Below are 26,335 nucleotides of genomic sequence, written 5' to 3'. Positions count from 1 at the left end.
GGGACTCGCTGAGGGTGATTGTATAAAATAGCTGCCTGGAGGGCCAGGATCTTGTCGGAGAGGAATTTCATCAGCCAGCTTTTCTTGAGCTTTTAGCGTCCCCAGCATTTTGCTTTACACGCGCCATCTTATGCAACCCTCAGAGCCACCCTTTGAGGAAGGCGCCTCCTGTCTTGTGCCCCTTGTTCAGGGAAGGAACCTAGTTCGGTAGGGCTGCTGTGCCCCTTGGTTTCCGGTCGCAGCATTCACGTTGTGCTTAATGCAGTTGCTTGTGCCTCCTGGAGCAACTTTGGCAGCTTTGCAGAGCTCAGAGTGATGTGCACAGCTAGGGAGCACCAGGGCTGGGCCACCTCTTGTGCCTCTTGGTGTTCCCAGAGCCTGCCGCTGCTGTGTGGGCACCTGGGAATGGGTTGTTTGAAGAAAGAGTGGGAAGTTGCCCTTCTGAAGGGTGCATGAGCTTGATAACCCATGCTTCAGAACAGGACTTAGGTTTAAAGCTTGGCCCCGCTTCCCGTCGACTCTTGCCATGGGCAAACTATTTGGAACCAGTTGAGTCTCAATTTCCTTGTCTGTAAAAGGGGCAAATACTCCCAGTACTTGAGTTCAGGGTCCAGGACCTAAGACCCTCAATAAATATTTTCCCCTTCCCCAGTTTGAGAGTTAGTGAGCATCTGATTAGAAAAAGCAAAGTTCTACCTTTCAGGTCCTTCCTAGCTTTTGACTTAGAAGCAGCAGGTTTTAGGAAATTATTTCAGTCTTACTGTTTCTTTAGCATATCTAATAACATAGATTATAGAATTGCTAAGTTTGTTGAGTATTTTAGTGAACTCTGACATAGAAAAATAACACATTTTTAAATGTGTAGAACAAGTAAAAGCAATATCTAGATTGTAAAATTTCAGATTTCATCCTGAATTGGATTGTTCTCTCAGAAAAAGTTAGTTTCAAAGTGAATTACGAATCCTGCTAAGTAAGATCGAAACACTTTCAGAGGTTTTAGAAAATGGAGACTAATTTCAGGTTTTTTTTTTTGAATGAGACTATTTTAAAATAAATGCTGTTATAACAGATACTTGAGTGGCATTGCTCAACAGTGAATGGCATATGTTTAATCATTTAAAATATTTAACTAAATTCCAGTCTCATTTGAATTTCCAAGCGAAACAACACAAATTAACTATATCCAGATGTGTGTGGTAATCATTGAGCTGAAATCTAAAGAAAAAGCAAGTTTGAAAGCATGCTTTTTTGGGGTGGGGAGCTAAGAAAAGATAGCTCCATCTCCCAGGCTTACTTGCTAATCTTGATTTCAAGCATTTGGCTTTGCTATTTAAGAGGCAAACGTGGTGGAATGGAAAGAACATCGCACACTTTAAATTCAGAAAGATCTGGCTTCAGAATCCCAGATTTGCTTATCACTGGCTGTGTGATCTGGGCACGTTCCTTATCTCTGAGCTTTATTCTCCTTTTGTAAGTGGGACTGCTACTACTTGCCATGCCTGAAGAGCAAACAAAACTGATGTGACTCTGCTGTGAAAGTTCTTAAGTACTGTGTGCATCTGTTGTAGTTTGTTCAGTGCTGTGTTTGCCACAGAGTACACTTCTGGATAAGTGGGGTCTAGCCCCATGCTGAAATGCTCAGAGGACTTCATTATTAAGATGATTGTACCTCTAAGACAGTCCTAAGGAAGCCCTCTTAAGGACGGTGAGAAGGAGAGATTGGGGTATTTGTTTGTGATGATTGATTGCTGCTGTTCTTTGGGTCTGTTGACTCATGCATGGATTGACCTTTAGGCCCTTGTATACAAATTTAAGAAGTAAGCTGCCTGCTGCTGCTGTTATACAGAAAGACTATGACAGCTAGCAAAGTCTTGGTCTTTTGCTTGGTTTTTCCATCCCCTCACAATGTTAGATTTTCTCCAATTTTTTATACCTTAAAAAATTGCTATTAATGTATGCACTTTGAAGAAAAATTAAAAAATACAAGTAAACAAAAAGAAAATAAGCTTAATATTTTGATTTATGTGCTTCCAGGTTTGTATAATATATAGTGCATAAGTGTATCTGTTAAGTTTGCTTTGGAACATGGTTTCCCCCACTAAATATTATAGCATGGATAGCTTCCCATTGCCAAAAAAATGTATTTCTACTTTGTCATGTTTAATGTTTGTGTGTATAGTATTTTATTGTTGATTTTCCCTGGCTCCTGGTTGTTGAACCTTTACATTTACTTCCAGGTATTTTTTTTTTCCCCTTTAATCTAAACAGTGATCTTTTAAGATACGTGACTTGGGTACTTGTCCATGTGTTTCTTTAGAATAAGTTCCTGAGAGACTTGCTGGTTTGGTGGGTTTGTGTAGCTGTGTGATTTCCAGTTGATGTTTCTACATTGCCCATTAGAAGAGTTCTATCCATTTCTGCTTCTCCAAGTGTGTCAGAGTACCCATTTGATCACACCTTTGTCAGCACTGTTATTCTTTTTAATCTTTGCTAATTTAAAAGGCAAAAAGTAGTTATTTTACTTCAATTCGTATTTCTTTGATTGCTAGTGAACTTGATCAGTGTTGCTTAATGTGTATTGGCCTCTGCCTTTTCTCTTTTGTAAACTACTGTCTTCTCCGTTGGAGTCTTGATGTATTTATCTGTGAGCTCTTTTTAGTTACTAATGTTGGGCATGTTGCATGTATTTTTCTGAGTTTCAGGGTTTTCATTTTACATTCTTAGAGGAGCTAGTAATGTTGTTTATAAGCCAGTGGGCCTGCTGTTATAAGATGTTTCATTTTAACAGACTGGCTGGAGGTGTGGTCCTTGTGGAACTGGTGCTTGGGACCCCTTCTCCCGGGGCTCAGCAGATGCAGGCGACAAGAGGGTGGGACCCCTTCTCCCGGGGCCTAGCAGATGCAGGTGACCCAGAGTGTTGTCTCGAGGGTCTGTGGGTGAGTCTGGCCCTAACACAACTGGGAAACAGGCCGGGTGCTCTTTCCAGGACTCCACAGGGCATTGGTTGCAGAGGAGCTCTTTGAATGAGGACCTAGCTGGAGCAGCTGTGGAGTGCGTGCAGTGGATGGGGGAGGGCCCTGCAGGTGAAAGGGAAGGAGACATTTGTCCTTCCTGCCTCCCTGTCTCTCCACAGCCCAGCTCCTTGGTGGGTTGGGGTGGCGAGCGTTGAGCAGGGTATCTAGGTGGGCTCGGGGGAGGGCAGTTGATGCAGGAGGTCAGTCTGAGGGGACTAGGTAGCCATCATAGTGTCCTTACTTATAGTCACCTCTCTAAGTGCTGGTCACTGAACTGCACCTTGTTTTTCTGTTTCAAAGAGCTTTGTTCTGGAAGCAATACTGGGTACTCAGTAACCGTGGATGTGCTGAAAAGGCAGGCTTGGTGAAGGTTGCTAGGGAGCAGCTTCATGGAAACTACTGATGAGACTGGGAGTGTCAGTAGTGTTAATATAATGCAGAAATCCAGGAAGGGCCGTTCACTCCTGTGATATCACAGTGGTTTGGACTGGACTAGGACGTACAATAGGACTTGGTTTTGCGGTTTTAAAGCCCTTTTTCCTTTTAGAAAATTGAACTGGCTTTACACTTGAGTTTGTCTTATATTCAGCCTAGTATGGTAAACTAGGCAATAAATATTGCTTTACACCTTATCAAGGCATTTACTGCTATCCTCACGCCTTCAGGGGCAGCTCAGAGTTTTTTCCGGCTCCCTCATTTGGACAGTTGGCCTCACCTTTTTGTGCAGCTTACTTCAATAAGCGTCTCTCCTAATGCTGCCATGTGTCAGAGACTGTTGGGGATGAGGGCTGTGGATATGAAAGGATGGACAAGTTGCAGAGATGAGAGTGGTAAACCCTGTGGCTGGGGGGTGACCAAGGAAGGGTTCTAGGAAGAAGTGTTCTCTCAGCTGGAGTTTGAAAGGTGACTGGGAGTTCTGTGGACTCTCGGGGCAAACGGACTGCCATGTGCAGTGTGAGATAGGCTTGAACTGGCATGGGCATTTAGGAAATCATGGGCAGTGTGGTGTTGGTGGAGTATCAGGGGTGTGTATGGGGGATGGGAGGGAGCAGAAGGAGGTAGAAACCTGGTCATGGAAGGTCTTGCATGTCCTCTCTCAACTGTATTGTGGTATATAGGACTTTCTGTATGAGAACGCGACATAGGGTCACAGCTGAGACAGGAATCCTGCCCCTGTGCTTGTTTCCTGTAGTCCTAGAGAAGGAGCTTTCTCACGTTAGTGGGTTGCTGTGAGGATGATGAAATGACCTAAAATAGACTGCGTGGCACCTGGCGGGTGCTCAGCAGAAGGCCCTTGTTCTTCTCTTTGGCTTCCTTCTCCTCCCAACTGGAGTAAGTTCTCTGAGGCCTCACTCTTGCATGTCCTCTCTGACATGCCTTTCCTTCTCTGGCATACTCGTGTGTACCGCAGAGACCCAGTCTTGGCCACACTGTGCCCTGGCTTTTCTGTGTATCTGTTCTTTAATGGGAAATCAGACAGTTCTGACGTCTAAGATGTCTCTGCTTTTGGAATAAAAACTCAGAGCAAATGATCCTTCAAAAGATTTTCACCTTGGTTTTGTTTATGAAGAGGGTGCCAGCTTAGGTAGTTGATGCTGAAATAACAATGTCTCAGGGCGTTGTTAGTGGTTTATGGGGAAAGAGGATATAATATTTTAACATTCTACAGGTCACATAGTGGCTGTAATAGAATGGCATTTGACTGGTGATTTATTGTATATGGTTTTGGATGTTGGACCAGTATCTAGGAAACTTGAATGAAGTTATCTTTAAAGAATACTGGTCTGAGTTTACCATCTTTTTTTTTTTTTTTTAAATGGCCAACTTCTTGTTCCTTGTGTCTCCCACTGCATTGCCTTGAAATTATGTTCTCTTGTCACTTCAGGCAATTGCAGTTGTATTTTAAATTCTCACCCCAGTTTTCTAAATGGCAGACACACATTCAGAGGTACCTACTGTTGACAGGTTTTCTATCTCCAAACACTTCTGTGTGTTTCTGAAAAGGGGGCACCAAAGTCCTCCTTTCCTGAAAAGCTCGGAGCACGAGCTAATTTGCAAGTGATTTGGAAATTATTTTTAATGTTGAATTTCCCTTTCAAGTTTATTTTGGGGCCCACTTGTCTTTGATTTCATGGGAAGCAGAATCAGGTTGGGAAGCTCCTGCTTTTCAGAAAACTTCTCGAGAGTGTGTCTGTGTGCGCGTGCACGTGTGTGTGTATATATATATATTTTTTTGAGGTACAAAAAGGGGAAGTCAGAAATACAGTGTAGTAAAAGTCCCAAGTCCTATGTTTACTTGTCTTATACCTTTCAGCTCTAAAAAAACATGACAAAATTGCCTGTCTGATAATGTAGAGAGCCTCCCCACACTGGAGAGAGACCCTTTTGTTCCAAGAGTCTGTGGGTTTAGTGTGTGATTTCCACTTATAGAAATTTTGTCTGTAGTATTGTTTCTAGGCAGGAAAAAGGTTTTTTGTTTTGTTTTGTTTTGTTTTTGAGACAAAGTCTCACTCTGTCACCCAGGCTGGAGTGCAGTGGCGTGACCTGGGCTCACTGCAAGCTCCGCCTCCTGGGTTCACGCCATTCTCCTTCCTCAGCTTCCCACGTAGCTGGGACTACAGGCGCCGCCACCACGCCCGGCTAATTTTTTGTATTTTTAGTAGAGATGGGGTTTCACTGTGCTAAGCAGGATGGTCTCCATCTCCTGACCTCGTGATCCGCCCGCCTCGGCCTCCCAAAGTGCTGGGATTACGGGTGTGAGCCACCGTGCCCAACCAGGAAAAAGGTTTTAAAGAAATAATTATTTGGGGAGGGAAGTATTTTTCATTTCTTAAATTATTGAGTGAAGCTGAGCAGAAGGAAATATATGTGCCTAGGAAAAAGAATAGAGCCAAAAAAAAAAGAAAAAAAATTTACTGTGAAACTGCCAAAGAAAGGAATGGCCCCGGAGGAAAAAACAGCTAGTGATTTTTAAGGAAAAATGCCTTTAAGGTAAGCTTGTTTTTCTCTTTTAACAATTCATTACAGTTTTCCACAAGTTGTTAGCTCCTAGCTAAATACCTGCCTTCTCCCTGTCCTTTTTTAAATGTTTATTTCGGACCTCTGGTTGATTACCCTTGGGCTCTTCGTGGAGATACTCCTGGACTTCGTTGGAAGAGGCCAGCCTGCTCACAAATGCTCTGCAGGATTGGTTTATATCTAGAAGTGTTTTTTGCTGAGATTCTTCATTTGCAGTTGCCTCGTTCATTCATGGCAGCTGTCTTTCGCTTTCCACACAAAACCAGCTTGCTTTTACTAGTAAGTCTGAGACTAGCTCTCACCTGGGCCTGAAAACAGCAACTTGGGTTGCTTTTCCCCGTGACCCCTGAATCTCAGAGTAAACGTGTGACTCACAGAACGTTGGTGGAGTTTGACCCTGTTTCCACATCTTCAAGGACATGTTTACTTTGAAATTCAGAGGTTTGTTTTGCTGAATTTGCTCTCGCCTATGTGCTAGTTTTATCCGAGTGTACTAGTTTTATATCTGTTTAATTTCTGTCTCCTTTTCAGAGGGCTTTTAATGTCCCTTTAGATCACCATTTTAGTTTTTTTTTAAAAGGAGAAAAAATTGTGAGGGGGGAAAATGGGGTTGCCTTTTGCTCCCAAAGCCTAAATGAATAGTCATTGCTTGTAATGCTGGTCTACACTTGACGCTTCCTACTGCTTTAGATGTGATGTATCCGGTACTGTGAAGGTAATGATCCTCAACCGCAGCAATATTCCCTAACAGGAGTATCTGTCATATTCATCGGGATTACCATGTTCATTGATTTGTGTCTGTAAATCTGCTGTTTCTACCCTTTAAATTTGATCTATAATTGGACCTCCTTAAATGGTTCAGATAAGGTAGTCTGTATTTTCTCAACGCGGCGTTGCTGTCAGCTTCTCCTTTTTCATTATACATTCAGCAGACTTGATAAAATCAGCAGGACACCTCATTTGAAACTGTTTAATCGCTGCCTTTTTCTTTTGCTAAACCATTGAGGTGGTCAAGCGATGTACACAAATCATTTTAAATAGAAAATATGGTTTTCTCTGTGACCTAGCTAAATAGATAGTGTTATGCAAAACAAGTTAAAAAGTAATAAATGCCAAAAAAATCTTCTAATTGGAGTAAAAAATTGTGGGCAACTCTATCCTCTCTCCAAAAGTGGAGTATACTGAAATATTGCCAGGACCTGTAAAGACAAGATGATGATTTTCTAAGGATTCTCTGGTTTTTGAACAAAGCAAATTTAAATTTTCAAGGAGTGCTGAGCTGCCTTTTGCGTCCATTCAAAGGGAGCCCACACTTATTCGTAATGCCTTTACATCCTACTTTTGTAGGGATAAATTTGCTATCTGTTAATGTCTATGCAGCATAACCTTTCAGCCATTTGCTATTGTGATAATAAATTTTTGTTTCTTTGTCATTTTGTCTATTCAGCTGTTACTCTTCAAAGTACAAACTAAAAATAATAGCTCCAAATAAATGCCACATAATAAAGTGTTTTACAGTTGTGGCTGGAATAACCTGGTGGCTGCTGCTCGCAGTTCTATTACCATTGCTGGTGCGGTAGTTTCTTCCCTGCGTGTCAAGGTGACTCTACCAGGGCCAGCTCATTAAAACAATCTTTTCTTTCGAACTGGCTTGGTATTTAGCGCTATACCCAGCAGCCTGCCAAGGCACAATATGGAGCACTAGACTCACAACATAGAACATGGGAAATTATGTGGCAGTCACTGTTTGAAAAAAATCCAAATTCTCCATAACCTCATTTTCATGCTTCAGCATTTTATTGTGAATAATTTACAGTTATACCTGTCAGTGGTGGAAGTAGGACCAGTTGCAGATTTACCTTAGATAGTGGTAAGTGTGACTCCGGGCTTTTGAAGAGCACTGTTTTCACCTGGTTTATGTGGCCCTGTGGAATTAATATTTACACTGCACTTGAATGAGACACTGGGCATGTTTTGCTGTTTTTGTTGCCCCTAGGTAAACTTGAGATGGAGAAGCTGATATATCATAAAATACACTAAAAGTGCACTTTTTTCTTACAGGTTCTGGCTCCTTGGCAGCAATGGCTGTATTTGAAGATAAGTTTAGGCCAGACATGGAGGTATGTAAGTCCCTGCAGTTTTATTCTCTTTCAGAGATTTTTCTGGTTTTGTCTTGAACATTTACAAATTGATTGCTGATTCCTCCCGAGCTTGTACGGCACTGTTGTTAGTTGGAATGTTCTTTGGCACAGATGGTCTCTTTGCCGAAGAGACCAGCTTCCTTTTGTAGTGGCCCAGCTGTGCCCTTCCTTGGGCTTGAGGCACCAGCGCTATCCAGCTTTTTGCTCTGGGCTTTGGGCTGTCTAGGAATCTTCTGGACTGTAAAGGCAGCGACAACGTGGAATGTTTTCTTGTGCACCAAGCTTTCTGTGTCACGATATCTCAAAATGACAGGTTTTTCTGTTCTTACTAAGAATAGAAAAAACGGTGTATGTCTTGGCATGTTACAGAGACATAACCTGAAAATGGAGGCAGTTTTAAAAATCCCTATAGGTGATTCTGCATCTGGCAGAAGATGGGGACAAGACCATGCATGTGGTGGAATCATCTCAGAGTGTAGTGATCTGGTGTCTCAGATACATGTATGAGAGATTCTTTTATTGTATTTTCTTTGGTGGTGGGGGAAGGTGGTATCTTCTGAATGACACTCCACTTAAGTCTACTTTAATGATAGATTGTCCCCACCCCCCACCCCCCACATCTTCAGGACAAATACACAGCTCTTCCATGGTCACTGTCACAGGAATGTTGGATATGCCTGGATCCATCATGGTACCACGTTATTCCTCCACGGCACTACATCCTTGCCGCTAAACCAGCATTCGGCACATAAGCTTTTTTGATGGTTATTAATTTTTTGATGGGGAGTATCAACTTCTTTTTAACAATTAATAGGTAGTTTATGAGTGGTTTACCCTATTTCTTAGTATATAGGTTTCTGCCATTTCTGACTTTGCAGTATTGTTTAGGGGCCAGAGGGTGTCTCTGGGAATTGCTTTTTGACAGTGCCTTATGTCCAGTCATCTTTGGAAAAGACTGCATATTAAAAATACTTTGTTCTTCCGTCATCTCATTGTCATTGGAGCACCAAGTGTCGTTGGAACTCTGAAGCTGTCTCTACCCTTTAGGTTCGGACCAAGTGCTGTCAAAGCCAGAGAAAATAGGAGTAAAGATACTGCTCAGCCAGGACAGACGGGTTTTCTGCAGGAAACTGCGACGCCTCCCCTCGGTACATGGGGATAGCTCAAATAAGTGACTTGGTCACTCTGCTAGATTCCTTCCCTTCTCGGATAGCTGCAGGAATTAAAACACAGTGTATAGAATTTAGGGGTTTTATGCTAAAAATGATAGTGTCTTGTTCCAATTAAGAATAGTAAACAAGTCCAAGTATAGACTATAAATGAGATTAGGATTCTGTTCTCATTTCTCAATGTGAACAGTTGTTCCCATATCAGCATTATTTTCTGTTTGGCCTTCTTAAATATAGAGAAAAAATAGGATATATTAATACTAGGTCACTTGAAAAAGAAAAGAAAAAAGTTCCCCAGTCTTCTAACTACAGGAGAGGAGTTCCTAAGGTTCTACACATCCATTAGAATTCACAGAGGTACAGGGAGGCAGACTCGGAGTTTTGTTTAGAAAATCACCTCAGTAATGCCAAATCCTTCTTTAAAACACATTAATCTTTTCAAATCTTCCTGAAAGCTTTGATTGGACTTGTGTATGTTAAATAAAAATGAGAATTGCAGGAAAAGTTGAGAGTATGAGGTACATTAGAAGTGACTTAATTTTACCTTATTTAGAGTTTGGATTTGAAATGGTTCAAAGGCTGTGAATTTAGTATTTGATGTGATTTTGGGAAGTAAAGGGGAATGTCAGCATCCCTTCAATAAAATTGATACTATCAATCTGAAGAATGTTTCTTAGATCAGTTGCGTCCATAACTGGGAGCACTTGGTTCTGCATTAGCTGTGAGACCTTGAAACAGGTTGGCCATATTCTTATTTCACATTGATTATTTAAATGGACAGTTTTAGGTGACTGGTTTTTATTCACTTGTTATTGAAACCACATGCACACTGACAATCAGTGAAAATCACTTTATTTATTTGAGACAGTCTCGGCCGGGCGCAGCAGCTCGTGCCTGCAATCCCAACACTTTGAGAGGCCGAGGTAGGGGGATCACTTGAGGTCAGGAGTTCGAGACCAGCCTGACCAACATGATGAAACCTGTCTCTACTAAAAATATGAAAATTAGCTAGGCGTGGTAGCAGGCGCCTGTAATCCCAGCTACTCGGGAGGCTGAGGAAGGAGAATCACTTGAACCTGGGAGGCAGAGGTTACAGTGAGCCGAGATCATGCCACTGCACTCCAGCCTGGGTAACAGAGCCAGACTCTGTCTCAAAAAAAAAAGAGGGAGAGACAGAGTCTCACTCTGTCACCCAGGCTGGAGTGCAGTGGCATGATCTCGGCTCACTGTAACCTCTGCCTCCTGGGTTCAAGCAATTCTTGTAGAGACTGGGTTTCATCATGCTGCCCAGGTGGGTCTGGAACTCCTGAGCTCAAGCAGTCTGCCTACCTTGGCCTCCCAAAGTGCTGGAATTACAGGTGTCAGCCACCATGCCCGGCCGAAAATCACTTCATTAAGGTGAAGATGGTACCTCCTTCTTTAGTGGTTGAGTTTGAAAGTAAACAGAAGGCACATAATAGAATAACAGCTGTCAGCAGATAATTGTTCAAAGATCTCAAGAGATGTTAATAGTTAGTAGGAAACATTTATTGCGAAGACCAAGCCACTAACTGTGCTGACCACACTGTTTGCTTTTGGTGAATATTAAATGAAGGCCGAGACTGCCTAGCAAAGTTGAGAGGACACCATTTTAGATTCAGCCAAGGCAACTGTCATTTCTGGTTCTGCGTTTGTATAGAACTCATAACAAAGACATTTTGGTTTAAAATTTCCAAACTTTTACTTTTCCTTCTTTCCAGGGAGACTTACTTTCTGTGTCCAGAAGCCCAGGATAACTTTTCTTGCCTAATTAGAGACCACAGAATTGGGTGACTAAGCCTGCTGTTTCCTTTCGGCGTGGAAGGGCTTCTGGATGTGTCTCAGACAGAAAGCCAGGAGAACAGCACTGCTGCCTTTCACACCTAGAATGGGTTGCCAGGACAGCAACTGCCACTCACTCACAGAGAATTGCGTTGCAAAGGGGCAGTTTTAGGCTGTTGTAATAACAAATTTTTTAACCAACAGTAATTTTTAGGCCAGACTTATGAAACAAACTCTTGGCTTTATTGTTGAAACAAATAACAAAATAGAGGAAGCCCAAAGTCTTTCTGTTTCCTGGTCTACAAACCTGTACTTTGGATAGTGCTGGGCCTTTGGACTATAATATTTATGGAATACAAGTTCCTCCCACCTTAAAAACCTTTCTTGCATTCTCGTCATCTCTAGCTGCACTGTCCAGTGCTAACCTCAGGTGGTTATTGAGCGTTTGAAATGTCAGTTGAGAGGGTCTGTAAGTGGAAAACACACACCAGGTTTCAGAGACTTAATGCAGGAAGCTTTTAAAACATCTCAATAACTTTTATACTGATTATATGTTAAATAGTACTGTTTTAAGTGTATTGGCTAAATAAACATATTAATAAAATATCATCTAATTCTACTTTTTAAACTGTAGCTATTAGAACATTTCTTGGGCAGGACCAGCCTACCACTGTGTTTTGAACTTGTCATTTACACATTACATTTAAGGTTTCTGCCATATCCAGGTGCCACCTGCTCTATTAACTTTTTTGAAAATTTAAATTAACTCTAATAAATTAAGGTATATTTTACATGTAATAAGGTGCACAGATCTTTTTTTTTTTTTTTTTTGAGACGGAGTCTCACTCTATCACCCAGGCTGGAGTGCAGTGGCGCCATCTTGGCTCACTGCAAACTCTGCCTCCCGGCTTCACGTCATTCTCCTGCCTCAACCTCCCCAGTAGCTGGGACTACAGGCGCCTGCCACCACGCCCAGCTAATTTTTTGTATTTTTTAGTAGAGACCGGGTTTCACCTTGTTAGCCAGGATGGTCTCGATCTCCTGACCTCGTGATCCGCCCACCTCAGCCTCTCCAAGTGCTGGGATTACAGGCGTTGAGTAAAGTGCACAGATCTTGAGTGTATATCGTTGAGTGGGTTTTGGCGCTCAAATGAAGACAGAGAACATTTCTTTAACCCTGAGGGCCCCTTTTCAGTCAGTTCCATTCTCCATCTTTCCCACAACCATTTTGATTCACCTTTTTAACTTAAATTTATTTTTAAAATACAGTTTATATCTGAAATCCTGGATTTGATGTACTGGTTCTACTTTTCTTTTCTTTTTCTTTTTCGAGACAGGATCTTGCTCTGTTGCCCAGGCTGGAGTGCAGTGGCATGACCAGGGCTCACTGCACTCTCAACTTCCCAGCCTCAAGTGATCTTCTCACCTCTGCCTCCCAAGTTGCTGGGACTATAGTTGTGTACCACAACGCTTGGCTAATTTTTTTGAATTTTAGTAGAGATGAGGTCTCACTGTGTTGCCCAGGATGGTCTCAGACTCCTGAGTTCAGATGAACCACCATGGCCAGCCTGTATTTTTCTTCAAGACACATGAAAGTGGGTACATACTATTAATAGAAATAAAAATGATTCATATATCACCATCACGTGTAAGCCCAGGGATTAAATTTTGGGGGAACATAGGTTCCCTTTGGTTATTCTTGTCTGCTCACTGTTCTTTGAATATAGCGTACACTGGCTGGCCATGGACTCCTTACCTCTGGTGCCCCCCAGCAGTACCCTCAGTTGCTGCTTATTTATTTATTTATTTTTTTTTGAGACAGAGTCTCGCTCTGTCACCCAGGCTGGAGTGCAGTGGCCGGATCTCAGCTCACTGCAAGCTCCGCCTTCCGGATTTACGCCGTTCTCCTGTCTCAGCCTCCCGAGTAGCTGGGACTACAGGCGCCGCCACCTCGCTTGGCTAGTTTTTTTTTTTTTTTTTTGTATTTTTTAGTAGAGACGGGGTTTCACCGTGTTAGCCAGGATAGTCTTGATCTCCTGACCTCGTGATCCACCCGTCTTGGCCTCCCAAAGTGCTGGGATTACAGGTTTGAGCCACCGCGCCCGGCCTGCTGCTTCATTTATTTGTGTCCCTGTGCTGCACTGTACACACCTGTCCTGTTGTTTTCTGAGGCATCTCCTCTATGCCAGTGAGAGAGGGAGCTCCTTGAGGGCAGGGGCCATGAAATCATCTCTGTTCTTAGCTCCTGAGGTTCAGTATGTGTGTGTTGCCTTGAGACAGTAGGAGAACCCTGAGCTTAGTCTGAGTTATCAAAAACACCTGGGAAATGGAAGGGACTTTCTCTTCTTATCCGGAAAGTGCTGAACCTCTTTTCAAGATAACAGAGGATGATAACCAGCACACTTCTCAAATAGCATGCAGTATTGGGGCACAGAGTCAGCAAAGCAAGCACCCCATTAAGGACACAGGGAAAATGAAGATGGGGCAAAGGGCAAATGCTCATTGGGAAATTACAGGCCAAAAAAGCGGAAGCGTGAAACCCAGCTGGGATTCGTAAATGCCCAAGATGGGCTTCTGCTGTTTTAAGTTATCTGAGCCATGACTTGCCTCAAGTAAAAGTCCTCAGTTCCTGAGTTTCAACTAACCCTGTGAGCTTAGGGCACATTAAAAATCTTCAAAAAGTCTCACCCAGTTTTGGCCTAAACGCTACCTCGAGTGGTCTTCTAATTTTCATTTTTTTGTTTGTTCCCTTGCTGTGAGCCCGAATTCTTCTCGGGCAGGGACTGTGGGTACACCTGGTCGTTTCTGTTCCCTTGCCCTAGTATGGTGACTGGTGCATCGTAGGTATTCAGCCAGTATGTGTTGAATGGGTGGATAAAAAGTGTAAGTTGACCTGATGACAAGGGGTCAGTTAGATGAGAGGTTTTTTGGTGATGATGAATTGCTGAGAGCGTTCCCCCAGATTTTTTTTTCTCTATTGTTAAGGCTGGTATAAGAATTCAGCTCCTGGTCCTGGTTGTTACCCATAGGCTAGCTTAGCTGGACAGGAAAACTAGTGATAACCATGCTGGGGCATTTTCAGTCCATTTTCCAGTTAAGAATAAGGAGTTTGACCATGGTACCTGGAAATATGGTGCTAGCTTGGCAGATATGTATCTTGAAAATTTCTAAAATGAAACATGTATTTGGTTTTAAGGGAGAGAGAATTAAATGAATCCGATAATGTAGGTGAGTTTTCCTTCCATTCCATTTCTTTGTAAGAAGGGATGTTTTCATTTGGCCTACTGAGAAATTTAAACTCTTGGAGATTACAATTCATTAAAATGGGTAGAAGATTAATATTTAGTGTGTCAAGATCAATACTGCCCCCTCTTTGCACTAATTGTCAGAATATCGTGCGAGGGCCGCTGAAGGGTAGTGGTGTGCGGCAGGACCCTCACATCACAGGGAGATGATTCAAAGGCAAACTGTCCTGCACCCTCTGGTATCGACTTGCAAATTAGCATCTGGAATCTAATTAAACAAGCTTAATGAAAGTAGCAGCTGAATGCTGCTGGAAAAGACAATCAGCTTTTTTTCCCCTTCTCTGATACATATTCTGTACTATTGAAGTTGGTCACCAAACACATCGTGTGAGCACAGTTAAAAAAAATTAGCATTTATTTGAAGAATAGAAACTGTTTTTCATTCTGTTATGCATTTGGCATGCTCTGGCGTCCCATGAGAGCCATGCCACAGCAGATAGTGCACAATATTTATAAATCCATGACAGGCAATAATAGCAACTTGAAAAATTCTTTTGCTAGAATCTCAAGTTGAGAGCTGCCAAAAGCTGAGAGGATCAGATCTGCAGTGGCAGCTGCTGTGCCCTACAGTTAGAATTCTAGACTTTGAAGATGCTCAACTTAAAGAAATGAAGACTGCAGGCTTAGCCAATTTTTGCAGGTTTCTAGAGCTCTGGCTCTCTGCCTTTTGAAGATGAGTTGCTGAAGCTTCTACCACTGCCTGAGGCGTGCTAACACCAGCAGGATCTTTTTTTCCCTAGTCTTAGTGTGTCTTCAGTTTTAAGTAGCACATGCTTAGTCAATGCCAACTGTGATGGTCCTTTCTCTGGTTGCAATACCGAGGGATGAGCTGCTATCCTACACCCTTCAGAGAGAAGCTATGAAGATAGATGGTGACGTATACAAGCGCTACTTCAGCCGTCTGATTTATGGAGTCATATTTCATCACTCGGCAAGTGTTGGCCTCTAGAGAAGCCCTTATAGATTGCTAAAGATGTGAGCAGCTTTCGCCCTAAAGGCTTGTGGTTACCTCACAAACGTGATGCCAAACACCTAGCTACTAAGGAAACAGAATTAATCTGTCATTGCAGGCAGCTATAGATCCACTTTAAATAATGAGAGTTGATACCAGTATGGTTTTCTGGCAGCAAATCTTAGAAGTAACTGTGTGTGTTTTTTTAATAAGTCCAGTATTAGGAAGACACTGAGTTGCAGGTTCATTTGTGCTTTGCAGATGGACAATAGTGTGAGAGATCTACATTATTTTGATTAAAAAATCTGTGCAATTTGGCATATAGAATGATCCCAAAGGAGAACATATCCTGAGTTCAATATGGTCGCATGGAAAGGGGCGTGGGGCTTAGGAGCTAGAGGATTGGGCTGCAGGTCTGTTTCCTCTGTCCTCACATCAGGACTCTGGGAAGAGGGGCATCCTCGTCTGTACAATTGGAACAGAGACCTACCTGCCTGCCTGCACGTTGCTGTGAGCATTAGATGTGGCCTGTAAAACACCTTAGATGGTGGCTCACACAAAATTGGCTCTAAAATATGGCAGCTGCTTTTATTTTTTTAGTTATTCAGTAGTAGGATACAAACATCGCATAGCAACGACTAATGTGATTATTTGTGCTGGCATCAGGCTTGGTGAATTTATAGCGTGATATAGATAGATACAGTCCTTCTTATCTGAAAGCGTAATATTGGAGACAGGCATATGGTGGTGGTCATAGACAATGGTATATTATTTCATTTACTTTTCAGCAATTGCTTGAGTTCAGTACTTTGTTGTCTTCATTTTGTAGAGAAGAAAATTGGGCCGTAGGGAGGTCAAATAACTGGCCAGAGGTCACACACTCAGTGGAAGAGTCAGAGTCTGAACCTTGGTCAGCCTGACGATAGAGCCCTCCGATGGGTTCAGCCACTGTGCTATATCTGCCTCTTTGTCATTTTTTCACAACAGAATGGGAAAGACATCTTATTTCTTTAATTCTTTAACATTTTATTGTTCCTGTAATTCTTTAACAAGACTGGGAAAGACATCTTATTCCAGGTGAGCAGAGGTGTGGGCTGCTTGGGCTGTTCCTTTTATCTGATGAGGTCTTGTGAAGGCGGCAGAAAGCCAAACAAGTGTCAGACAAGGTGTGTAACCCTCTTTGGCAAGCTCTGTGATTGGAGGGAACCCGGGAACAGAAAGGTTTAAGGAAGTCAGAGATACAGAGATGTTAGTAAATATAATAAAATCATGTGGCTGTTCATTTTTTCCTTTTAATTCTAGATTTTTGTTTTCACTTTGTAACTGCTCTCTACACTAAATAGCCTGTGATTGTTTTATTCCCCTAAAATTTTCAAATATTATTTATAAGAGAGCTGTTTTACAGGAAAGCTGTTTTCCCAGTTTGGCTGATGTACAGACAGCACAGCCCTCTTCAAATTTAGTAATGAGACCAAGAAGTCTTTAAATATTGGTGAATGGCATTTGTCCGTTTGTAACTTGAACAAAAAAAAAAAAAAAAAAAAAAAAAAGCAAGACTATCATATTTGAATAATGAGGTGTTCTTTTTTTCCCAACTGCCAAAACTTTTTAATCTTCGTCAACGATTGTTCTGTCCTCCGTCTTATTTAGGTTGCATCTGTGCGACTCTGAGCTCAGGAGCCCTGACAAGCGGCATATGAATTCTGTATTCATTAGTGATCTTGATCCAAATGCCTCTGTCCCTGCCACAGGGGCTCAGGTGTGGAAGCTGCTGGCTAATCCCACCAGCTGACATTCAGAGGTTTAATGACTCCATAGGAAGGTGACCACTCGCTGGGAGGTTTGCTGGCGGAACCCACACAGCAGACAATGGAGATCAAGGAAGACTATCTGTGTTTAGCCGAAGCACCTTCCTGTGCAACTTGAACCCTGTTGGCATCAAACACAGAGTTTTGCGTAAATGCAAAATTAAACAAAAAAAACCCCCGACCTTCGATAACTATTATAAACAATGATTTTCCTATCTGTTTTGATGGTGTTTCAGGCTGTTTTTCTTATGGTGCTTTAATAGGTGTCGGTTTAATGAGCTGAACTTGACTCACTTCTCCGATTTTTAGGTTTTAAGGTTATATTTGGTTGTTACATCTTTTTCGGTATCTCGTTTGTCTTGGGGGGAAAAATGTGTATTTAGACCCAAAATTATTTTCTCATTAAATGCTTTTAAGGATTTATGCTAGGCCAGGCGCTACGGCTCATGCCTGTAATCCCAGCATTCTGGGAGGCCAAGATGGGCGGATCGCTTGAGTTCAGGAGTTTGAGACCAGCCTGGGCAACATGATGAAACCCTGTCTCTACAAAAAATAGAAAAAATTAGTCGGATATGGTGGTATATCCCTGTAGTCTCAGCTACTTAGGAGGCTGAGGCGAGAGAGGATCGCTTGAGCCAGGGCAGTCAAGGCTGGTGAGTTGTGCCATTGCACTGCAGCCTGGGGCTACAGAGCGAGACCCTGTCTCAAAGAAAGAAAAAAAAAAAAGATTTATGCTGGTATTTTTGTTTTTTATGAGCCTTAGCTTTTTTTTTTTTGAGATGGAGTCTCACTCTGTCGCCTGCAACCTCCACCTCCTGGGTTCAAGTGGTTCTCCTGGCTCAGCCTCCTAAGTCGCTGGGATTACAGGTGTACGCCACCATGCCCGGCTGATTTTTGTATTTTTAGTAGAGATGCTGTTTTGCCGTATTGGCCAGGCTGGTCTTGAACTCCTGACCTCAGGTGATCTGCCACCTCAGCCTCCAAAAGTGCTGGGATTACAGGCATGAGCCACCGTGCCTGGCCAATCTCTAGCTTTTATTTATTTATTTTTATTTTTTAGAGATGGGATCTTGCTCTGTTGCTCAGGCTGGAGTGCAATGGCACACTTATAGCTCACTACAGCCTTGAATGCCTGGGTTCAAGGGATCCTTCTGCCTGAGCCTCCCCAAGTAGCTGAAATATAGGAGGGTGCTGCCATACTCAGCTAATTTTAAAAAAATTTTAGGTAAGTGGTCTCACTATGCTGTCCAGGCTAGTCTTGAACTCCTGGCCTCCAGTGATCTGCCTGTCTCAGCCTCCTGAGTAGCTGGAATTACAGGCAGAAGCCACTGTGCTGGTGTCTTAGCTTTAAAGAAATTAATATTAAAGTGTGAGTTTATTGATTGACTTGTAACTAATCAGATGTTTTGACTACTTTTTTAGGTCTACTATTCTAAAAGTGTGGGATACCTAGTTCTATTACTACGTAATAACAGCTTCATTGATAATTCACACCTATGCAATTCACCTGTTCTTAAGTGTATAGTTCAGTAGTTTTTAGTGTATTCACAGAGATGTACAGCTATTACCACAGTCAATCTTAGGACATTTTCATCACCTTAAAAAAATAATAACTCCATTCTTATTTGCTGTCACTCCCCATTTTCCCCCAACCCTCCCAGCCCTAGGCGATAACTAATCCACTGTCTCTGTACACTTGCCTATTCTGGACATTCCATATAAATGTAATCATATAATGTGTGGTCTTTTGTGCCTAGCTTCTTTCACTTCGTGTGGTATTTCACCCGTGTTGTAGCATATATCAGTATTTTATTTCTTTTGATGGTCAAATAGTATTCTGTTGTGTGGACATACCACATTTTACTTATTTATTCATTAGTTGGACATTTGGATTGTTTTCACTATATGACTATATTTATAATGCTGCTATGAACATTGGTGTACAAGTTTTTGTATGGACATATGTTATGATTTCTCTTGGGAAGAGAAATTCTAGGAGCAAGATTGCCAGGTCATATAGTTACTGTATGTTTAACCTTTTGTGGAACTGCCAGAGTTTGCCAAAGCGTCTGTGCCACTAGCAGTGTGTGAAGGTTTCGATTTCCATACATCCTCACCAAGACTTATCATCCTTTGGATTGTAGTCATCGTGGTAGGTGTGTGTGAGTTGGTATCTTATTGTGGTTTTGATGGATTTTTTGCTAAGAACTAGTGCAGCTATGGAAATATTTAGATGAGACAATTGAAACATTTGACGTGCTTCCTTTGTACACTGGATTTGTGCCGTAATTGGGTGGTGATTGTACATTTGTTTAAATATTGAAAGGGCCTTTTCAGAGGCTCTCCCTGAGGCTATTTCTGTCATTTGATTTTGGTCATAATTCCTGCTTACTGGCTTTCCTTAAGACCTGAAGCACTAGATGTAATAAATTGTCTTTATTATTGGATCAAAAGATGTATCAGTTTTCCCCAATAATTTTCTGGCTTGCTTTAACATAAAACGTTAGGTTTTAGAGATGTCCGAACCCTAAGATACAATCCCTGGGGTCCTGTATGGAATTATTCTAAGTAGTGATTTCTAATAGTGCTAACCAGTTAATTTTAGAAATGAACAGTTATTGAAGTTGGCATTTATGGTTCAGTGGGTGATTTGGAAAATTACCCATTCTGCCTTTAGAATAGATGATGAGAAACACTGTTGAAGGTGAAAGGTTCCCACCAGCACCAGATATTTTGAGTTGTCCCCCTTTTAAGAAGTGAGCTTGTTCTTGTGCATTGGAGCCCACTGGTGGCCAGCTTTGGAGAGGTAAGAAGGGACTTCTTGAGTTAAGGCTGCTCTTCAGTCTTCTTGCTTTTTGCATTTTGTGGCATCTTACAGAGCAGACAGAAATTGTATTTAGTCTTTCACCTGATTTCAAGAGCAGGACTTGGCTTCCTACCACACAGAGTTTGGAATTTTAGAAGTAATTGCTTCTTTCTTTCTTGATTCTCTAGGATTCGTTAGTCTTCTTGGACTTAGAAATGGCCACAGAATGTGTATTCTTCTGTCAAGTCATTGTCTTCCTCATCTCTTTATCTCCAGAACCTCAATTAATGGTGGTGGCTGGTCCTCATTTCTATGCTTGCCATTGCATTCTGCCTTTAATAAAAGTTGAAGTTGAAAGTGGGATGTTTGGGGAAGGGTTGAAGGAAATTTTAGAAAGTGTGACTTATTCCCATTTAATTTCAGGAACTGAGTTAGATGGAAGGAAACAGAAAAGGAAAGGCATAGTTTACCAAAAATCTCCATAAGCTGGGAATGGATTCTTTTTGGCGCCAGGTCTCTGGAATTCAAGAATCAACAAATCTTAGAAAAGTGACTATATACATTTTGAAGGTCTCTATTTCCAGTTCTTACAGGACTAATGAAAGGATATCAACAAATGGTATATTGGCTTTGTTATTGACGTTGTTGATTTTTCTCCCAAAAATATTTCTGAAAATTCTGTCATGTCTTCTGCCCTGCTGTGTAAACACTGAATTTCATATTCTCATGTAACCAGTATGTCATCAGCAGATAGTCACAGGTTCCAAGTGATTGCAAGCTGTTAGGTTTGGTGCTGTAATGCAGAGGCAGTACTGAGAGAGGCTGTTGTGTATGGTGGTGGCAATTCCTTGTGCAGCTATTGGCAAAGTAGATTGAAAAGATGGGATTATTCTATTCTGTAGTTGATAGGTAACTATTTATGATGCATTTCTTTGGAGCAGGTGTTCCATTCGAAATGCTTTTGCTTTACATATTTCCTAGAACTGAAATGTAGGGGGACATACACCATATAGGAGAAATATTTCATGAAGTATGTTGTCTGCTGGCACCTGTGGCAAAAGTCCAGCAAGCAAAAAACTTCTGGTCTTGTGACCAGAGACGATTCAGAGAGAGAGAGGTGAGAGCTAGATTCAGAGATAGTGTTGCATTCAGTAAGTGTTTGGAGATTTTTAACTGTACAGGTGGAATTCAGAGGAAGATATTGCTAATAAAATATTGTGCGTCGTGATATCATAGAGAGAATAGGACTTCACCCCTCTTCAAATTGAATTGCCTTTGCTAACTTGGGTCTCAGGTGCATAATAAGCACTAAAAATCCTTCCTTTATCTTGGTTGTCTTGTTTCTGTCTCTTGAGCCAAGCCAAGATTGAGAATGGGAAGATTTTCCTTGGGAGAAGAAATAAAAGATACTCTTTTGTTATTCACTGACTTTATTTCATTTTAGAATTCTATTTGGTAAAAATTTGGAGTCATAACCATTTACTGAACAGTGGCTTTCGGGGGAGAGGAGGAAACCAGCACGAATTTCACCATCAAAAGTGAGGCTCTGTTACAAATCTACGAGGTCATATGTGGTTAGAGTTTTGCAGGCTCTTGGAACAATGGATTTCCACTTTTCTTGTATATAGGTTAAAGAAATACAAGCAATGAAATATAGGACTGAGTGTTACTGGATTGTAGCGTAGAATCTTGTAAGTTTTGCCTTGGCAGGTAATTTGGCATAAATTGTTAATGTAAATCTGGGTTAGTGGTGAAGACATTATTTTAGTAAAAAAGATAAACTGCTGATTAATTCAGCATAGAACTCAATTACAAATTGAAAGTGTCTCTGCGGGACTCCCGGACCCTAAAGACAGCAGATGTTGAATTGATACTCCAGCATATTTCACAGCGGTATGAAATATTCACATGGTTTATTATACTTATGTGGTGTGCGATATCAGAAAGGGGGAGGTGGTGGGCTCATGGGTGTGCAAGGCAGTCACACACTGCTCATTTGCTAATATACACTGAAGCATGATGAAGAATTTTAGCAAAGTTTTTTTCTTCTTATTATTAGCTCTGTGGAAAATTAAGTTTAAAATAATATTTGGGGCCAAGTATTTAAATGTAGTACCTGTGTAGGTTTACATGATATATATAAATTAACCTAAAATATAAAATGGTAAACCTTCTAATGCAGGGCATGTAGGTGTTAATTGAGACCACTGCCTACAAGAGTTGGTGGGGGGCGTGAGGGCTTGGACCGTATTTCACTGAGTTAATTGTCAGCTTTCACAGGCTGGAAGGTTTTAAATTGCTACTGTACTGTTTTTGCCTTCGGATCTAAATCATATGGTAATTTAAAAATGCCCCTGTATTTTACACTGGCAGAGAAGTTTTGTTTCTAGCCAAGAAAAAAAAAAAGGCTTTGCAGTTTTTGTGTATCTATATCAACTCAAGGGGGGAAAAGTCAGCAAATTTTATATATTGGAAGATCTGAATAAACGGAACTGCCAATATTTGAAGGGATTGGTGATTCTTAAGTAAAGAGGGATGAGAATAAAGTTGGCTTGGATGAGCTATTTCAAAGCCATTACTACTTTTATGACAGGTTTTTTTTTTCCCTCCATGACAGCCTATATCAAGTGTAGGTTTTGCTAGCTGAAGTAAAAACAGTTCTAAAAATAGCCAAATGATTATGGTAGGAACAAATATACCCTGGATACCTTCTGCTATTGTGAAAGCTTTAAAAAAAAAAAAAAAAAGGTGCTCTTTCTCAAAAACTCCTAAGGCACATCGAAACTGGCAAAGGCAGAGGGTAGTGGGGGAAGTTACTTGGCATCTGCGCCACCAGAAGCGATCTTTGTTGCCACTGGAGTTGCCATTAAGGCCTCTGTAAGCTGTTGATAGACGGTGGTCCTTCAGAGATGTGAAGGGTGGACTTGCATGCCATTCACCTTGAGTTTTGATTTTGTTGATCAGGCCCTGTGCCTGGTTTTAAGACATGGTCCCTTTCTTAGTGACTTTACAACCTAGTGGGGTGCACAGGCCCATGAGCAGGGACTATAGCATGAAAAGTGGAGAACGGTACCTATCCAGTGGGCAGTAGAGGTACAGCGGGAGCGGAGCTGATGGACTCTGTCTGGGGGACTGTAAGACCTCAAATTGCATGTGACTCCTCACATGAATTTTTTTGGTCTTGGGGTGTGAAGGAGGGTGGGACAGGGAGGCGGAAGAGAAGGGGAGCATTTCGGACAGGAATGTTATGTCCAGAGGCACGGGGGCCCCCTGCTCTGCCTCTCAGTTGTGCAGTCCTGGAAGTTGGGACAGCTGGGAAAGGAAATTGCAGACAGTGTCCAAAGTTGTCTAGGCGGTCATTTCCCGAGTCAGTGTGGCCTTTTAATTAACATCCACTCTTCAGTGTGAGATAAGGCCAGAGCTGAGCATCCCTGTCCCTGCGTGTGAATATTTAGTTTAGAAAGCTGCCACGTTCCATTAGAGGTGCTTGTGTTTCGGCAGTGGGTGCAGGAGCTGTGTAGACTTTTCAAATGTCCTTTGAGATTTATGTTGCAGTGTAATTGGGAGATGCTAGTACTTAGTGTGTTGTGCATGGCGGAATGTCAGATTACCTGCTATAATGAGACCCCAGCAGCCTACCTCAGGAAGGTAGTTAAAGTTTTAACCTTAACAGGTAATGTTACTTGTGGGTGTCTGTTAGGTAATTTATACTACCCTCCCCTAACCCTGAAATTGTGCAGAAACCAAAAAATGATAGGAAGTTATACTAAATAGATATTTTAAAATTCCAGCTAGTGGTACAGATTTTTAAAAAAGATTTGCAGTGAATATTTTATCTGTAGAATGTGGTCATTCTCGCCGCCATTGTCACCCTGTCGTGTTGGAATGTAGTTTTTCTAGAATCAGAACCTTGGTGATAACAGAATATTAAAAAGACGTAAAGACTCATTAACTTTGGTTCCTTGACAAATACGGTGGCTTTTAACTCAGCTGAATGGAATTAGGGGATAGAGCGGTAAGAATGGACTGGATGGAGCGTGCACGCGTGGGCTCTGAAGAGGCCTGGGTTGGAAGATTGATTTTTGCCTCTTGTGTAACCCCTGTAGCCCCAGTTTATAAGATATAAGATGTAAAACTCACTCTTATGAAATGGACTGAAGTCAATACCTGAAGGGATCATTAGGAGGACCGTTTGTAAAATGCTAATCAGGTGTAACAAGAGTTTACTCTCTGAGTCTCTGACTCCCTCTTGTCCTGAAACTTTTACAGAAAATTCAAGTGCCTTTGCTTTCTCGGTCAGTTTCAGTTAAGATTTATAATCAACAACTGGCCAAATGGGAAAATGAAATGGTATCTTTTTTATTGATATACGGGGTGGCCGAAAATAATTTGACTGGTTCTGTTGCTGAGAGGTTTTATTACATGTATTTTAGGGAAATGTCTGCATTTGAATGTAGTTTTGATGCAGTGAATTTGATAGTTGCTTTGCCGTGGGATTCGATGGCTAGATTCTGTAGTAGAGGAATTCATTGGGATGTGTTTAATTTTACCAAATGTAACAAGCCAGATGAGTGATGGAATGTTAGGGTAGCATAATTTAAGCAATATATTTGCAACTGTGAAATGATTTTAGAGGTAAAGTAGTTTAAAAAGAGAAACCTGCCAGTGATTTATAAATTAAATTTACATAAAGACTTGGTGGCATTATTGGTATTTTTGGAGACTGGAGGTTTTGTTTTCTTGGGTGGAAAAAACCAAACCACCTTAAAGCGTTGTATGGGTGAGTGTGTGGAATCAGGTACTTGGCACAGAGCCTGCACACAGTAAGTCTGCCTTTTTTTCTGTGTCTTTTTAGAATATAATTTTTGGTGAAAGAGAATAAATGAAAATGTGGTACTTACACTTCTCACCGAAATGGCCGTAATTCTATATGGAAGATGTGCATATGAACAAAGATTTTATGGCAATATATTGAATTTCATTTGCAGTATGATGGCTGCTGTCTTAATTGATTTGCTTTTAAAGGGGGGTTGAAAAAAAGAAGTACTAAGTTGCTATGGGTTGCCTATTGCATTGGTCGTTCTGGAAGGCTGGCTTTGCCTTGGTAATCGTGTTAGTGAGCGATGGAGATGGGTAGGATCAGGTGAAGTCAGCGTTCATTGTGGATTTCCTGCACTGCAGGCACCGTGGCCAAGCATCTCCTGTGCGTGACGCTTCGTGTAATCCTCATGACCATCCTGGGTGCTTGGGGGTTTTAGGTCTTCCTTTGCAGATGGGGAAATTGGAACTTAAAAATGTGGAGTGATTTTTATCACTGAGGTCACACCGCTGTTAAGTAACAGGACTAGATTCATATCTGGATCTTTATTCTCTCAAATTCTTTGCCTCCGTCAAGCATTGCCTCCCCTGCCCCCCATGACCACAGTCAATATAGTAACTATATTCATCAGCTCCAGAGCCCAGAAGTTTCCTTATGCCTTTTTGAGACCTCCCTCCTGCCACCTAAGTAACCAAGTGTATCTGAATGCTGTGCGTGCCTGGAGGTTTTATGGAGAAGTATCTGAGTTAGCTCCTCCTGGTGCAGTGGGGGGAATAGAATCAAGTCAGCCATTGGCTGCTCACTACCCACCAGAAAAATAGTTGCCAAGAAGTTACGAAAGGCCTTTGTGTGAAGGCTGTGTTTGTTCAGAGGGGTGGTCAGCACCTATGACTGAGGCTGGAAGTCCAGCTGGCACCCTCCACGTCTTTCCGTCCTGCTCTTTCACCTGACTGCTGCTTCCTCCTCACCCACATCTGCTCTGCTGCTGGTCTTCCTCCCTGGCCCTGCTGCCCCGCCACTGTCTCTCATTGAGAATATTATCATCAGCTCCTCTCTGGTCTCCTGCCTTTGGCATTTCCTCCCCCACGGCTTCCCCAGTGGAGTTTCAAAAAGCACAAGTCTAACTACTGTTATGTGTTGCTAACGACGGGGACACATTCTGAGAAATGCATCCTTAGGTGATTTTGTCATCACGCAAATGTCATAGGATGTACTTACACAAACCTAGATGGTCTGGCCTTCCACGCACCTATGCACTATGGTGCAACCTGTTGCTCCTGGGCTATAAGCCTGTACAGCGTGTTACTGTGCTGAATACTGTCAGCAGCTGTAACAGCAGTAAGTATTTGTGTATCTAAACATCTGAATGTAGAAAAGGTACAGTAAAAGTATGGTATAAAAGATAAAAAATGGTGTATATGTCTAGGGCACTTGCCATGAATGGATCTTGCAAAACTAGAAATTGCTCTGGGTGCGTCAGTGAGTGGCTGGTGAGTGAATGTG

At 41.9% G+C, this 26,335-nt stretch overlaps 1 protein-coding gene across 1 annotated transcript in view; it reads left to right on the top strand.

The window, feature by feature from the left end:
- PSMB7 (proteasome 20S subunit beta 7) overlaps nucleotides 1–26,335 on the top strand; it is a 61,962-nt gene that overhangs the window by 22,528 nt on the left and 13,099 nt on the right. Inside the window, exon 6 of the mRNA XM_003911250.4 lies at nucleotides 8,094–8,152. Within this exon, the coding sequence (XP_003911299.1) occupies nucleotides 8,094–8,152 (59 nt within the window). The remainder of the gene's footprint in view (nucleotides 1–8,093; nucleotides 8,153–26,335) is intronic.

This window comes from Papio anubis, chromosome 13 (genome assembly GCF_008728515.1).
Source record: "Papio anubis isolate 15944 chromosome 13, Panubis1.0, whole genome shotgun sequence".
Lineage (NCBI taxonomy): Eukaryota > Metazoa > Chordata > Mammalia > Primates > Cercopithecidae > Papio > Papio anubis.
This window is presented reverse-complemented; position numbering and strand designations above follow the sequence as displayed.